General features: G+C 32.6%; 2 protein-coding genes across 3 annotated transcripts; one reads left to right on the top strand and one right to left on the bottom strand.

Moving 5' to 3' along the window:
• Positions 1–2,736: 2,736 nt before the first annotated feature.
• On the bottom strand, positions 2,737–5,424 carry LOC120628949 (THO complex subunit 4-B). Of its 2 annotated transcripts, none has more exons than XM_039897641.1 (4): positions 5,071–5,424; positions 4,101–4,314; positions 3,642–3,827; positions 2,737–3,087 (listed from the first exon to the last, which is right to left on the bottom strand). In XM_039897641.1, the coding sequence occupies exons 1-4, from the start codon at positions 5,275–5,277 to the stop codon at positions 2,921–2,923; spliced, it is 774 nt and encodes a 257-aa protein (XP_039753575.1). In that variant the 5' UTR covers positions 5,278–5,424; the 3' UTR covers positions 2,737–2,920. The 2 variants fall into 2 exon arrangements, with proteins under 2 accessions (XP_039753575.1, XP_039753574.1); XM_039897640.1 differs by having other exon boundaries at positions 4,101–4,329.
• Positions 5,425–10,035: 4,611 nt separating this feature from the next.
• LOC120629040 (U6 small nuclear RNA (adenine-(43)-N(6))-methyltransferase) lies at positions 10,036–13,855 on the top strand. The gene is made up of 7 exons (XM_039897779.1): positions 10,036–10,269; positions 10,343–10,556; positions 11,214–11,354; positions 11,658–11,793; positions 12,160–12,276; positions 13,068–13,228; positions 13,311–13,855. The coding sequence occupies exons 1-7, from the start codon at positions 10,165–10,167 to the stop codon at positions 13,853–13,855; spliced, it is 1,419 nt and encodes a 472-aa protein (XP_039753713.1). The 5' UTR covers positions 10,036–10,164.
• Positions 13,856–14,824: the final 969 nt, after the last annotated feature.

Raw genomic sequence — 14,824 nt, forward strand, 5'->3', positions numbered from 1 at the left:
TGTTGAAATACAGTTTTGACAATTTATTTTTTATTTTTCTTTGATTTTCCCGTAGGAAAAGGCAAAGGTATATCACCGTACAGCCATGTCTTCAGAAAAATTAATAATTCTACCAAGTACCAATACAATCTACAGATTTTTTCATACTCACACTTCACGCTTGGTCTAGACGCTCAAAAATGGAGCTCAAGTGGTGAAGACAAAAAAAGATTTGCAGAATGAAAATAACAATGAATTATACAGTATCAACGCACATCTGGGGTGAGGCCATGGATAAGCACGGTGAAGCGCTCGCCGTTTCACTCGATGTATCGAAGGCTTTTGACCGTGTCTGGCATGAAAGTCTTCTGCACAAGCTTCCAGCCTACGTTACCCATTAGTTTTTGCAACTGGATCGCAGATTTCTTGAGTGGACGATTTTTTCGAGTTGTCGTCGATGGGTCCTCGTCTGACCTCGTCTGGCCATCAATGCTGTTGTCCCTCAGGGATCGGTTCTTTCCGCTACACTTTACCTGCTGCATATAAATGATCTGCTAAAACCCGGCATCCTTGGGTATGCAGATGACAGCAGCTGTGACGGTTAGACACTTGTCCAGTCCACGAGCTAGTGGAGACGAAACTCTTGTGCTCAGAGAGGCCTTGGTGGAACGCGTAAATCTGGCCTTAAGCGAGGTGTCCGTTTGGGATGACACTAATCTGTTACAGTTTAATGCCTCCAAAACCCAAGCGTGTTTGTTTTCCGCCAAACGGAGTCCGTTCCCCCTAACTCCTACTTTCCGAAATGTATCTGTGCCAATCATGAAAAGTATTGAGCCCTTAGGTATCAGCATTTCGTCCAATCTAAGCTTTGGACAATGCATCGAATCCAAAGCTAAAACTGCTGGCAAAAAACTTGGCATCCTCAACAAAGTTAAGCGCTACTTCAAGCCGGAACAGTTTCTAACCCTGTACCAAGCTCGAGTTCGGTCGTGCATGGAGTACTGCAGCCATTTATGGGATGGTTCTGCCAAGTACCTGCTCGATGCTTTGGATTCGGTGGATCGTCGTGCTAGGAGACTCATTGGCAACGACCTTGTAGTCAGTAGACTTCAAAGCCTTGAACACCGGCGCAAGATTGCTTGTCTGGCTGTATTCTACAAGAAACATTTCGGAGAATGTGCTCAGGAGCTATTCGATTTGGTCAAACCATCTCCTTTCTACCATCGAACTGCGAGGTACCGAAAGAATCTGCGCCGTTACGTTGTTGAAATACCATCAACACGTACGAAGCGTTTTGCTTCTTCCTTTCTGATCCGCACCGCAAAGGCCTGGAATGCTCTCCCATCTTCTGTCTTCCCCGATACCTATAATCTGGGTACCTTCAAATCAAGAGTGAATAGGCATCTTCTAGGCAAGCGCGCTTCACCTTAGGCTGCATCATCACTTACCATCAGGTGTGATTGCAGTCAAGCACTTGTCTATATATTTATAAAAAAAAAAAAAAATTTAAGTGTCGTCTGAAAGACTATTATCTGTCTGTGAGTGTAATTTTAATATCTTTAATAATGTGTAATATTTGTATTTTTAAGTAGGTACTTATATTTTTGAATCTTTAAATTTGTATGCACTTGTGTATATATATTTTTACAATTTATATTTATGATTATGTACTATGTCTATATATTTTCGAATATATATGTAAATATATTTAACCTATCCAGCTCTCTCTTGCAGCTGTTCTTAACTGCCCATGGTTGCCTGTAAGAGATTGCTTGTTGCAATAAAGCCACATTTACCCTACAAATTTTGTATTCTTTTGTTTTGTTCATATTTATTTTATGTATATTCGTCATATGACAAACATAGAAACTGCTAGGCTTGTTTATTTAAGTTATTTTCACAGCATTATGTCCTATGGCATTTTATTATGGGGTAATGATGCTGATATAGATTCTATTTTCGTCCTGCAGAAAAGGGCTGTTCGGGCGATATATAAAATGGGCCCAAGAGTCATTAAGGGATAAATTTAAAGAAGTTAAAATAGTGACGGTGCATAGTCAGTACATATGTGAAAATTTAATTTATGTCCATAAAAATATATCAAAATTTAAAAAGAAAATGCACTGTAACAATATAAATATTAGAAGCAAAAATAAACTCGTTGTGCAGTTTACTAGGCTACACAAAATTGCAAATTCATTCAAGGGCAATTGTATATTATTTTATAACAAATTACCAAATGAAATCTTTTAATTTGTCTCTCAATAAGTTCAAAGTTTATATAAAACGTAAGCTTACAGAAAAATCCTATTATAATATTAAGGATTATTTAAACGATAAAAAAGATTGGGTGTGAATTGCTCTAGCTTCATAGCTTAATTTAAAGTTACTGAAAGATGATGATAACAAAAAAATAAATTTACCCGGCTAAGTTTGTTGTGGGCTCTTCTTAGACCAGGGCGCGTTTGGAACCCTCGTAGGTTTAGATTTAAGTTGGCGAACGAAGTTATCACCATCCCGTTACAATTATGTAAACAAATATGTATGAACGCTTCATAAGTGCCTGTGATAGGCCTACATGAATAAAGAAATTTTGAATTTGAAATTTGAATTTCAAATTATATTTTAATGTTTGTTGGCAATAAAGTATTTCATTTTCTCTTTCCTCATTTGGGATGCCCTTTTTCATAATGCTCTCCTACATTTATATTGTAAACAAGTACATTGTACACATTGTAACACATAAATAAAAACAAATTGATGATGTCATTATTTTATTAAAAAATATTATCTTTGAACAATATAGCCATTTCTTCATTGATGTTGTCAATATTTTGGCAATCAGTAACATGAACCAAAAAAAAATACCTCAAAGAAAGATTTTTCTATCTTGTATATTAATATTAGGTATGCGATTAGTCTAAGTTTAGTAAAGTATCCATCATTTTATTTCTTTTACATATGCATCTAGTTCAGCATCTAGTTGTTCAGCTGTTGGTACAGGTCGTCTACCACGCGCGGCCCCCCCTCGTCCCCCGCGTCTCGCACCTCCTCCGCGACCGCCGCCGCCGCTGACAGCTGCTATTTGGGGTCTGTTGCCTCCACCACCTGTGGGATGTTACTTAAATTCATTGTCTGTAGAGATGACAAAGCTGTGTCTATACTCATATTATAATGATGATGTTTGTTTGGTTTAACTAATAGGAACTACATTTATTGAGAAAGGTGGCATGCCATTAATCCTTATACATATAATTATTTTATTCATCATAATTTCTAAAAACCGAAACTTCAAACAGTGCTTGTAGCAGCTAGTTCTTTGAAATGAAAAGATTATACAATAAGTAGTTTCCTGAATTTTTGTTTAATACCAAGAACATTTTAAGTACAAGCAAAGAAGGAAACTATCCATGACAGTTTATCTACCCTAGTCCCTCAAAAGAACTTTAAGGCCATGAAATTATTATTAAAACATGATAGAGATCAATATTTAATTTGTACAATTTAGAGCAGTGTGGTGTCTAGTCTCTGGTTATTAGCAAGATCCTTATAGTTTAAAGATTATAGAAAAGATGTGTTTCCATAGGAAGAGTGTTCTGAATATAATGATTGAATACACTGAGAATTATAAGAATTAAAGTTGATGTAAAAAACTTATTAACCTCTACTTGAATTCCTTCTGACAGGTCGCCCACCAGCAGGTCTACTTCTTTCTTCAGGTCTAAAGGTACTTATTTCTGAAGTGGCTAACTGAATGTTCATGGCACGCCCATCAAGTGGTACTCCATTGTATTGTTTCATAGCTTTTAAAGCATCTGCCCTCCTTTCAAATAGGACATCAGCGGTTCCTAGGTATAAAATAAATAAATATATGATATTGAAGTCAAGGAACTATCATATACAGTTCACAATTCAAGAATAAACAAATATCACTGACAATCTTTGTAAACACAGTCATTGTCAAAAATTATGGTCTAACAATGAATGTTGCAATATGAGTCACAACACATTATTTATAGGGAGACCACCCATAACAAAATAATATAATTTTTAAATAAAATTCATAACTTTGGAAAACAATGAAAATACAAATACAGATAATAAATTAATTAAATACCAACCTAATGATCTTCCAGATCTGTCATAATGTACAGCAGCACTTTTAAGCATGCCAAACTCTGAAAATAGCTCCTGGATATCAGAGTCTGAAACTCCAAAATCCAAATTGGAGACAAGGAGTTTAGTGGGCCCAGTTGTGATAGGCGCACTCCTTTGCATCTTCCTATCATTGAAGTCACTGAACATATCATGTTTCCATGTGCTGTTTACATCACCCTGAAATAGGTTGCCCTTCATAGATCATGCCAACTGCCCCTGCCAGCTTCTTTGAGCTTTCACTCAAAATACTAAGCAAACATTAGTTGTACATGTTCTATTGCCATCCACAAGGTTGTCTTACATTAATTACAGAATATTTTTTAAATATACATTTTGTAACAATCAATAACAATTTATGTAACAAAAACAAGTATGTTGAAGTAAACAATCAAAAAATCCATGTTTACACCACTGACACTGCACTTTTCCTTTTTATTAAATGATTAACAGTCTTAGTGACAATCCACATCTGCACGACAGGTGCCTCAACATAGGCGCCCCAAGTTGAACATGAATTCTGAATTTCCCAGTCTACTCCATAATCACCAGGTGATGGAGACACTGTGGCCAAAAAAGCTTGACTGCTCGAAGACACTGCTTGTATACCAGCCTGGCCACATCCACAATATGAATATATTATCTCCAGATACTGTGTTGCTGATGGTTATACATACTCAGCAGTGGATTTATATCCCAATGCCATAAAATATAATGAATCCAGAAAAATACACGTAAAAGCAGGTAGCTCAGAGATAAGGAGAGCAAATAGGAGCGTAAAATTCCTACAAAATATTTTTAAACATACTATTTCTCCGTAGATAACACTACTTATTTTATGCGCGAGCTGTACCAGGCGTGAGCGACGCACTTGACGCGTCATTTCATCACGTTGGACCGCCATTTTGAAATTGTATAATCAAGTATTTGAATTACCCTTGTGTAATTAGCAGGTTTAGAAACCCCGCCACGATTTCGACCACGTAGAAGGACACCACCAGTACGACCGTTACGAAATCCACCACCGCCTCCACGACCAGGCTTTTTTACATCAAATTTTCTTCCAGCTCCTCCGCCTCCGCTTCTTCCTTTCCTGCTGGCTTTTATTATGTCGTCTAAAGCCATATCGATTTTGTCAACCATTTTTAACTTCTTTTATATTTAAATCTTTAACTATTTAAAATTTACGACCGTAATTCCAACAATATCTTAATATTTTGAAATATTATTTTTGGCTCTAAATGCGACCCGTGCGCGTAAGCTTTCGTTAAGAAATCACAGACTATAGAATATGAACCCAGAATCTTTGATAAGAGAATGCACCACAGATTAATGAGACTACCCAGCTTACCACAGATTCAGGACTTCTTCTTCTTTTGATTTATATGGATTCAGGACTTATAGATTGATAGTACTTGCAGTGATGTGACGTTTGGGGGCGAACAGTAAACTTTTAAAAAGCTTGTTTCGCATATTTAATTTCGTTTTAAGTCAATAAGTTTTGTGCCTAAAGCTTTGTAGTGGGAACTATGGGATAGCACTCGATAGTAAGCTGGTGTAACATTTTCCTCGTTATTAACCATAATTAAATTTAATAGAGTTTAAATAACGTAGAAGATATCCCTAAGGAAGTTTTGAATAGAAACTGACTCGTCTTTGTTAAATATACGAGGTAAATATTTCATACTTTTGCTTATTAAATAAGACTAATACATAAAACATTAGTGCTGCTTGTGTATTATTTTCAAAAATCTTGCTGCCAGTTCCCTAAATAAAATTTGAAATCATATATATGTTTTTCTTAATTATTTTCTATTTTTTTAAATAAATTTAAAAATAGCTATGAAGAAGATAATATTATTGAAGAAAATTTAGTAATGTATAAAATAAATGAACTTGAACGTTCAATTCAATTTTGTCGTCGTGTTAAATTTCAGGGAATCTACAAATACATGATAGATCATTGATATATATGATTTCAAATTTTATTTAGGGAACTGGCAGCAAGATTTTTGAAATATAACTAATTAATGAATTGTTTGTTTATTTTGTAGGTTGGGTTTTAGTATTTATATTAAACTTTCTTTATTATTGTTATTATTATATTCTTTATTCTTCACTAGGGGACCAGTGATTGCGTTAGGTTTCTTTTGAATGCGAAGAAGAAACACTTTATTGCACGTATAACATAAAGGAAAAGAACTAGTAAGGAGTATACAAACAATGTAGACATGCAAAGGCGGTCTTATTGCTGCAAGCAATCTCTTACAGGCGATCAAGATAGCACTTACAAGAGAATAAGAAGTTTTTTTTTGTATCGTCGTACAGCAAACACTGCCCTGCCACCCTACGCGCTGCCTACCTGTTACGTTTGAGCGATAGATGATCGTCGATAACTTTCAAAATACATGCCCCAATTACTTTACTTTATTACCCAGTTTTTGTGTGCCGACTTTAAAGATGGCATTGTGGTGACTCGACCACAAACAGACAGACTTGACGTTTCTGAGGTGCTTAGAAATTAGCTAATTTCGATTTATTATTAAGACTTGTTATAAAAAAAACAAGTATTTTGAAGTGAAACTTCTTTAGAATCGTTGTGATTTAAAACCGGATGCAACAGAAAAAACGACAAGGAAGAGACACAAATACAAAAATGTGTAGGATCCAGCCAGCGAGAGAATGAGATAGAACACATGTGTTTACTGCATGTGTTAGCGCCTGCGTATTAGAAAGTTTTAGTATAAGTGTGTTGATTGTTGATGAATTTTTATTAGTGTCAATATTTTGATCTTGGTAAATTAATTTTAAAATTATGCCATAAACTAAAGTTAAAAAAAACCGCGCACGCAATGCACTACGGAGTATATTGTATTGCTTTGTGTTATAATAATTATTAAAGCGAAATTAGAACCGTTGTGATTTTAAACTCGATGTAGCGCAATGCTTCACGATCAAGAAAGAGACAGATTTATAGACGACACATGTATGGAAGGGAATGAGATAGAATACATTACACATTTTGTTTCCTATTTAAGTTATCAAGGTTAAAACTCGAGGCCAGCATTTTGACAACGAACCAAGGCATAAGGATCGTCTTCTTGTACCTAGGATTAAACTAGCCTTATATAGAGAAAATGCATTTTGTATGGCTATTCGAGTATATAACAAGTTGCCAGATTCCATAAAAGGAATGAATCTTCCTTTATTTAAGAGAAAACTGCATGAGTGGCTATTATTTAAGTGTTTTTACTCAATTAATGATTTTTTTGACTTTACTTAATATTATTATTCTCGATAATTTTTGTATGCATGTATTATCAACAATATAATGTATATTACTCAAGAATGACTTTGTTAATTTAAATATTTTTGCGTCCAAATTGTAGTTGTAATTTCTTTTGTAATGTTTTCCTTTTATGTTTTTATTTCATATAATATGTTTGTAAGATGCACACCAAATTAATGGTAATACACTGTTTCAACAACAAAAGCTAAATTTGTAACATCTGATTATCTACGTGTATTTATGCAATAAATCTAATTATTATTATTATTATTATTATTATTATTATTATTATTATTATTATTAAGGAAACCGAATAATCTATATATATATAATGAAAATGGTCTTCGTTTGAGGCTCAATCACGCCTAAACCACTGATCGTATCGACATGAAACTACCACCATTCGATGCGAAATTTTTCCTAGATGGTTTATGGCTATCTATTTTTTGGATTCCAACATTCCTTCATTTTTTTATTGCTGTTTTACTTTTATGAACATTTATCCCGCTAATAAAAACAAAAGATAAGCATTTTCTCTTGATTCTTTTGTTTTCATGGATTTCAACAGAGTGTATTAAACGGATTATGGTTTTTTACATTCAGCTAAGAATCTACTCACGGTAGTGGAGAACGGCTGGACCAATTGGGCTTTTTATTATCTTCAGAATTGTCAGGAGAAAGTTTTGTATGTAAGAAAATTTTAAAAAAGCCCGATAAAAAGTTAAAAATTTTGATGATAATCAAAGAATTCCCATCTATATAGTCACTCACCACGAAATCTCGGGAACCATAAGACTTAGAAACGTGAAACTTGGTAGGAATATTACTTTTGCTATGTAGAGGTCAGCTATGAATAGATTTTAAGAAATTCATTCCCCAAAGGGGATTGCGGGGGCGTTAACAATGAACAATTCCCGTTTTTAAACTATAGCTTCTATAGACTTCAAATTTGGTAGGAATCTTCTGTAAGAGGTGTAGAAATAGGCTATGAACGAATTTTACGATAGCTCACCCCACAGGGGGTTAATATTTTTAATTTTCCAGCTAAAGCTCCTACAAGCTCCAAATTTTGTAGGAATTTTCTATAAGTGATGTAAAAATGATTTATGAACAAATTTTACGATATCCCACCCCAAAGAAGATTGCGGGGGCGTTAACAATGGAAATTTTCAATTTCCAAGCGATAGCTCCTATAGACTCCAAATTTAGTGAGAGTGTTCTATATGTAATATAAAAATTATCTTCGAGCGGATTTTACAATGAATCACCTCAAAAATTTCAATTTCGAAATATAGCTTCTAAAAATTCTAAATATGGTAGGAATCTTTTATTATTCACATATAGAACATCTCAAAATGGTTTTCAATAAAGTCTACTTCCGACAGGAATTGCGGGGGTGGGTGTTAAAATCTAAAATTTTTATTTCTAACCTGTAAATTCTACAGACTCCAAATTTGGTGGGGATCTTCGTGTATGTAGGGATATTCGTGTATTTCCTTACAACAATCGTCTTTTTGGCAGCGGAGAAAAAGTCATTGAGAGGTTTCAAAACTTAACTTTACATGTAGCTATCCAATCAACGGACTAAGAATTTTACATTCATTTTACTTTTGCAGACTACATAACCGACGAATTCTTTTATTGCGGGATCGCGGAAATGTAACATTAAAATGAATGCATTTTCCAAGCAAATGAGATGTGGAAAAGAAATTTAGTTACTTATTCCAATAGAATTCATAAAAAACATGCACAATTAATTTTCAATGCTCATTTCAAATTTTTTTCTTCATGTCAATTATTATTAATTTTTGGAAGAAAGGCACGGAAATGTTATAATGATTGCACATTGAAAGTTACAATGAATATTAGTGAGAAAAATCACCTGGATGAAAGATACAGGCTAAATCGATGGAATTTGGAATTTGAGTAAGTCTAAACAATATCGATGCTTACAGTTCTATCCGCGGGGCCTATTTATGTTCATACAAAAATAAAAAAAAGGAGAATAATAAAAATATGAAAAAAATAAATAAAAATGAAACATAAAATGTAATTTATTTCCTTTTTCAATTCGCCCAGCGAAGCGGGCTGGAAACGGCTAGTATCTAGATAAAGAAACAAACACATCAATGTATAGGACAGAGTGATATAGAAAACATTATACATTTTTTTAACTATTCTAGTTACCATGGAAACTAAATAATAAACCTTACATTTATCCTAATAGTTCTGATACTCTACATCCTCCTAAATCTCTCGTAATCTACTTTTCAGAAGTTACATTTCTGCCGTGTGTAAATAGATTGCACAAGATTTTTTTTGTTGTTATTTTATTTATCTCAGATACCTTATATTATAAATATGTTGTGTTTTAATAAAGTGTAATGTTATGTTATAGTACAATAGTTTACTATTCTTATGTTTATATTTATTTTATAAAACCTTTGTAAATATTTTTTTACTCTAAAAATAAGGACCTAACCTAACCTAACATCCGAGCGAGAAAAACTATAATAGCCACGCGAGTTGGGACCCTGTGGTAGTAGCATAATAACCTGGATTGTGGATACTACTCTGTAGTCTGTGATAGGTAGTATAATAGAGGTCAGTGTTTGTGATTCAGCCACAGACCACTGACCCGTGGTCAGTACCTTCGCAAATATTTCAATTCAAGTCGAACGATGAATGGAAATCAAGTGTTGTAAATAAAAAATTTTAATTATTTATCATCACATTGAAACATGGCACTTAACAAGTTTATGCATCCTCGCAATATTTACAAAACTCCTCCAGACTTTGCTAAGCTGGCAAAAACAAATGAAGAATTTTCCGGTGTAGCTAAAGTGGTTAGTAAAATCAAATAAGTTTTAACTTTTTTCTTTTATTAATGTATGCTTATCAGTACAGTTTTTGTTTTAGGATATCAGTGGCAAAGTTAGTATTGATTTTAAAAATCCACATTCGTTAAGAGTTCTTACAAAATGTTTGTTGAAGACTGACTTCAATCTAGATGTAGTTATTCCTGAAGACCGTCTTGTACCAACACTGCCTCTTAGGCTGAATTATATACTATGGATTGAAGATTTAATTAGTACTATCAATAAAAGTGAGCCAATTCTAGGACTTGATATTGGTAAGTCAAATTAGAATGTAGAGTATCAAATACAGTTATATTTTATAGTATTAATTGACTATTATGCTAGCCTACCATGGAAAACCAACCCACCAAATGGTGTATGTTGGACATTAAAACCATATAATAACTTAAATCTTCCTCTTTATTAACAAATGGGTTTATTATTTATTTATAGTATATATTTGTTTTTAAATTTAAGATTTACAATAATTATATTTTAGTCGCAATTAAAGAATTATGATTATGCTTATTTGGCATTGTAAAGAATTTTTCGAACTAAAATGATAACTGAATGAATAAAATAACTTTGATTTGAAGTTTTTTTTAAATTATTCAATATATCTGCAATATATGGATAGCATTCTACAAGTATCCAAAATATTCATAAGTATTGTTATTGAATTTAGTTTATTCTCATTATTTCATTAGTGATTTTTCCATTTAAAGGAGTTTTCAATTTTGTAATTATAAAAACAAAATAAAAATAAGTAAGATTTTTCAAATATTGTTAAATACTGTACTCCTACAACTATAATGCCATGCCATTCATTTCAACTGGGTGTAAATTGTAGTTAACATCATGTGGCTTGTTGAAATGGCACATTGGGTAGCCTTAATGGTGTTTCTACCTAAGGTCTTTCTTTGTTGTTTTAGGTACTGGAGCATGTGCAATATATCCCTTATTGGCAGCAGTGAAGAATAAGTGGCATATGGTGGGAACAGAAACAGATGCTGAAAGTTTAAAGCAAGCCAGAGATAATATAATTAGGAATAATTTACAACACCTTATTGAAAGTATGCATGTATTTGAAAACAAAACTATGATTTTTTTGTCCTCTGTAAATATTACTTGCAATCATTGGGTAATAACTCAAAGATTAAAAGAAATGTTTTACTTTGTCTATTTTTAAGATACACTTAGTAGTTTAAAGGTAATTGTTATTATTTTTCAACAATAGAACCCCTGTTGATTTTATTTAACTTAATCTAGGCAATGTTTTGCATTAGTGTAGCTACATTTGTTAATTAGATCAGTTACTATGGGACTAAGTACAATTTTCAGTGTCAAACAATGTACACAAAGAATAATGATTGCAGTCAGAGAGAATACTACCGAATTGGTAATTGAAAACATGTTCATGGATGAAAATAGTCAAACTTTTGACTTTTGCATGTGTAACCCACCATTCTACACAAACATGCAGGAACTGTGGGAATCACGTAGCCCAGCCAGGTATGATTTAAGTATATCCTATGATTATAAGTTTAGGAATATAATTTAAAAATTAATAAAATTGAATAAACATCTAGAATGCTACATAACAAGACAAGAATGTATATTCTGCATTGAGGTTGTCTAAAAGTCAGTATGAACCTAGAATTAAAATTTAGAGTTTATGACTGTAGACATGCCAAATGATTTAGCAGTCTGGTACAGTGCAAATAAGAGAGGAAGAGCAGTTGGTCATTAAAAGGCTTACTATGGTGATGAAGGTATAGGTATAATTCTAAATAAAACTCAAAAAATTTAACATGCATGGAATGGATAACTAATAAAATTGCAAAATAGAAACTAGTAAAAGGTTTTTTTTTCCTATAGACCTGAACCTAAAAATGGCTTTACTGGTTCACCACACGAGCTCATAACTGAAGGTGGAGAATTGCAGTTTTGTCGAAAAATATTAGAGGAAAGCAAGTTGCATAAAGACAAAATTCTGTAAGTAATTATTGTTTTACATTAAATTTGTTTTTTAAGTAATTACTTTTTAAGTTTAGAAAATTATTTTTAAATAACCATATTAGCTTAGGCCCGCATGTTCACCCGCCTAACTTTTAATTACGTGGGAATATGGACCAGTAAAAAGTAACAGCTATGTACCTATCAAGTTTTAAGGCAATTGTTAAAAAAATCATTATGTGCTCTTAATTGTGGTTTTTTGTCACTGTCACCTACTGTCACCCACACTCAGTCCTTCTATAGTATTCTACAGTGATTGCACTTCCATATATCTTCATAGGATTCCATTTGGCGACAAAATATCACAATAAGTACCCTTAGACGTAATTACGATAGTCTGATACCATATTTTTTTGTGTGTTAATGAGTAATTTGATCATGTGGTTTTTTATGTATCATCAATAGTTTTCTCAGCGCTGCCAAATAATTAATTTTAAAATATAGGCCAAATTTTGCAACTTTGTCTTACATACTACATTTTTTTTATGATTCTATAATATATGTCAATAAATAAACTAATAATTACTTCCTGGTACTTACTAATTGGTAATAAGGGGTTCAAAGTACTCTAGTAGTTTTGATACAAACACACACCAAAAAAATGATCTCCGCTCGTTTAAAAAAAGGTTTAAACTTTCTAGCTTTTTAAATTTTCTAGCTTTGAGAATCTGGAATCTGAGAAATTATTTTATTGTTGCTAATTGAATTATGTTTAAGTAGTAAGTATCTTAAATAGAGCCTTTTAATATGATTTTATTTTACTTTTACAGAATATTTACAACTATGGTTGGTCATAAATTTAATTTGAAGGAATTAGTAATTGATTTAAAGGCAGTTGGTATAACATATACTACAACAGAGTTCTGTCAAGGACGGGTAACAAGATGGGGACTAGCCTGGACATATCAAAATTACGATTTTTCTACAATTTGTAAGAAATCTTATATTATTGACTTATTTTTTGTACAATAAGGTTCATGTACAAATTTTTAATAAAAATATTTTATTTTTAGATTCACCAAAAGACAAGTTACCGAAGAAAAGAGCACCAATTTTATTTTCTTTACCAGAATTAAAAGATTGTAGTGATAATATAGAAAAGTTAAAGAGAATACTAGAAAATCTTCAGATTTCTCATAAGGTAATAACGAAACGAAAAACCGATTTAATGCTTGATGTAATAGCATTTTCCAATACATGGTCTAACCAGCGTCGTAAAAGGAGAATTCTAAAACGTTTGTCAGAGGACCCAGTGAAAAAGGCAAGATTGAATTTAAAAAATCAATCTGATGAATCATCAGAGAAAGAGAAGGAGGAAATAAGTAAATCAAATGAAACTATTGTAACAAAAAGTATAGAAAGGGCAGAGGAAAATACAAGCAATAATGTATCTTATAATAATTCAATAGAAAAGCATAAAGAAGCAGTTGTCCATGCATTAATGAAAATATTTAAAAAAGATGAGCTTGTAAATATTGAAATGGAATTCATAAATGGTAGTGCTGGTAAAGAAGGGTTACATCAAATAGTTCAGTACATTAAAAACAATTGGAAATAAATCTTTGTTTTATTTTAATCCCAAGATCAATAATTAAGAGAAGAGAAAAAGACGTTTTGATGTACTTCGAAATAAAAGCATTAAAAAAGACAAAAAAAAATAAATACTGTTTGCGGAAACATAAATACAATAAAAATACCTATTTACATTTACTAATTTCAAAATATTTAGTTTAGAGATTGTAGAACTATGCTAATGTAAAATTAATCTTGTTTTCAGCCGATTTTTTTCCCTCCATAAAATTCGTAAACGTGGAGAATAGTCTTTTAGCTTTTCAACAACTTTCGGCATATCATCTTATGATCTACGATTTATCATCTCTACTATAAATATAACCTTAATGCCATTTTAACCCTAACATATTTTTATTTCGTCTAAATATAGTAATTTAATTCTAAATAAATGCAAATAAATTATCTTCTTGACAATCTCCCTGGCAAAGCACGGCGGTGAGGCTGATTGTAAGCTTCAGTGCCAGCCATATAGATACACTAGCAGGTAAACTAAGCTCGGCTGCCTACGCCGTCAGGAAAATTAGACAGATTACTGACATAGAAACAGCAAGACTTGTTTACTTTGCGTACTTTCATAGTGTGATGTCTTACAGGATCTTATTATGGGGCAAAGCTGCTGATATTGAAACTATATTAATATTGCAGAAAAGAGCTGTACGGTCAATATATAAACTTAAATCACGTGAATCCCTCCGTGAAAAATTTAAAGAAATAGGTATACTTACGGTAGCCTCACAATATATTTATAACAATATAGTATTTGTAAGACAACATATTAGTCTTTATAAACAAAAAGTGGATATAAACAGTCGACTTACAAGAAATGGTCATAAATTAGTGACATATGCATATCGTCTGCGAAAGGTGCAGAAGTCATTTGTGGGATTGAGTATACGCTTTTATAATATGATTCCTAAGGTAATTTTGGACCTACCAATGCATAAGTTTACAGAAT

Source organism: Pararge aegeria, chromosome 13 (genome assembly GCF_905163445.1).
Source record: "Pararge aegeria chromosome 13, ilParAegt1.1, whole genome shotgun sequence".
Taxonomy (NCBI): domain Eukaryota; kingdom Metazoa; phylum Arthropoda; class Insecta; order Lepidoptera; family Nymphalidae; genus Pararge; species Pararge aegeria.

Coding starts and splice junctions, on each gene's coding strand:
- LOC120629040 (XM_039897779.1), top strand. CDS start 10,165: ATGGCACTTAACAAGTTTATGCATCCTCGCAATATTTACAAAACTCCT. Junction 10,270..10,342: donor TTTCCGGTGTAGCTAAAGTG/GTTAGTAAAATC, acceptor TTTTTGTTTTAG/GATATCAGTGGCAAAGTTAG. Junction 12,277..13,067: donor TTGCATAAAGACAAAATTCT/GTAAGTAATTAT, acceptor TTACTTTTACAG/AATATTTACAACTATGGTTG.
- LOC120628949 (XM_039897640.1), bottom strand. CDS start 5,277: ATGGTTGACAAAATCGATATGGCTTTAGACGACATAATAAAAGCCAGC. Junction 4,330..5,070: donor AACCTGCTAATTACACAAGG/GTAATTCAAATA, acceptor TGATCTATGAAG/GGCAACCTATTTCAGGGTGA. Junction 3,088..3,641: donor CAGAAGGAATTCAAGTAGAG/GTTAATAAGTTT, acceptor AACATCCCACAG/GTGGTGGAGGCAACAGACCC.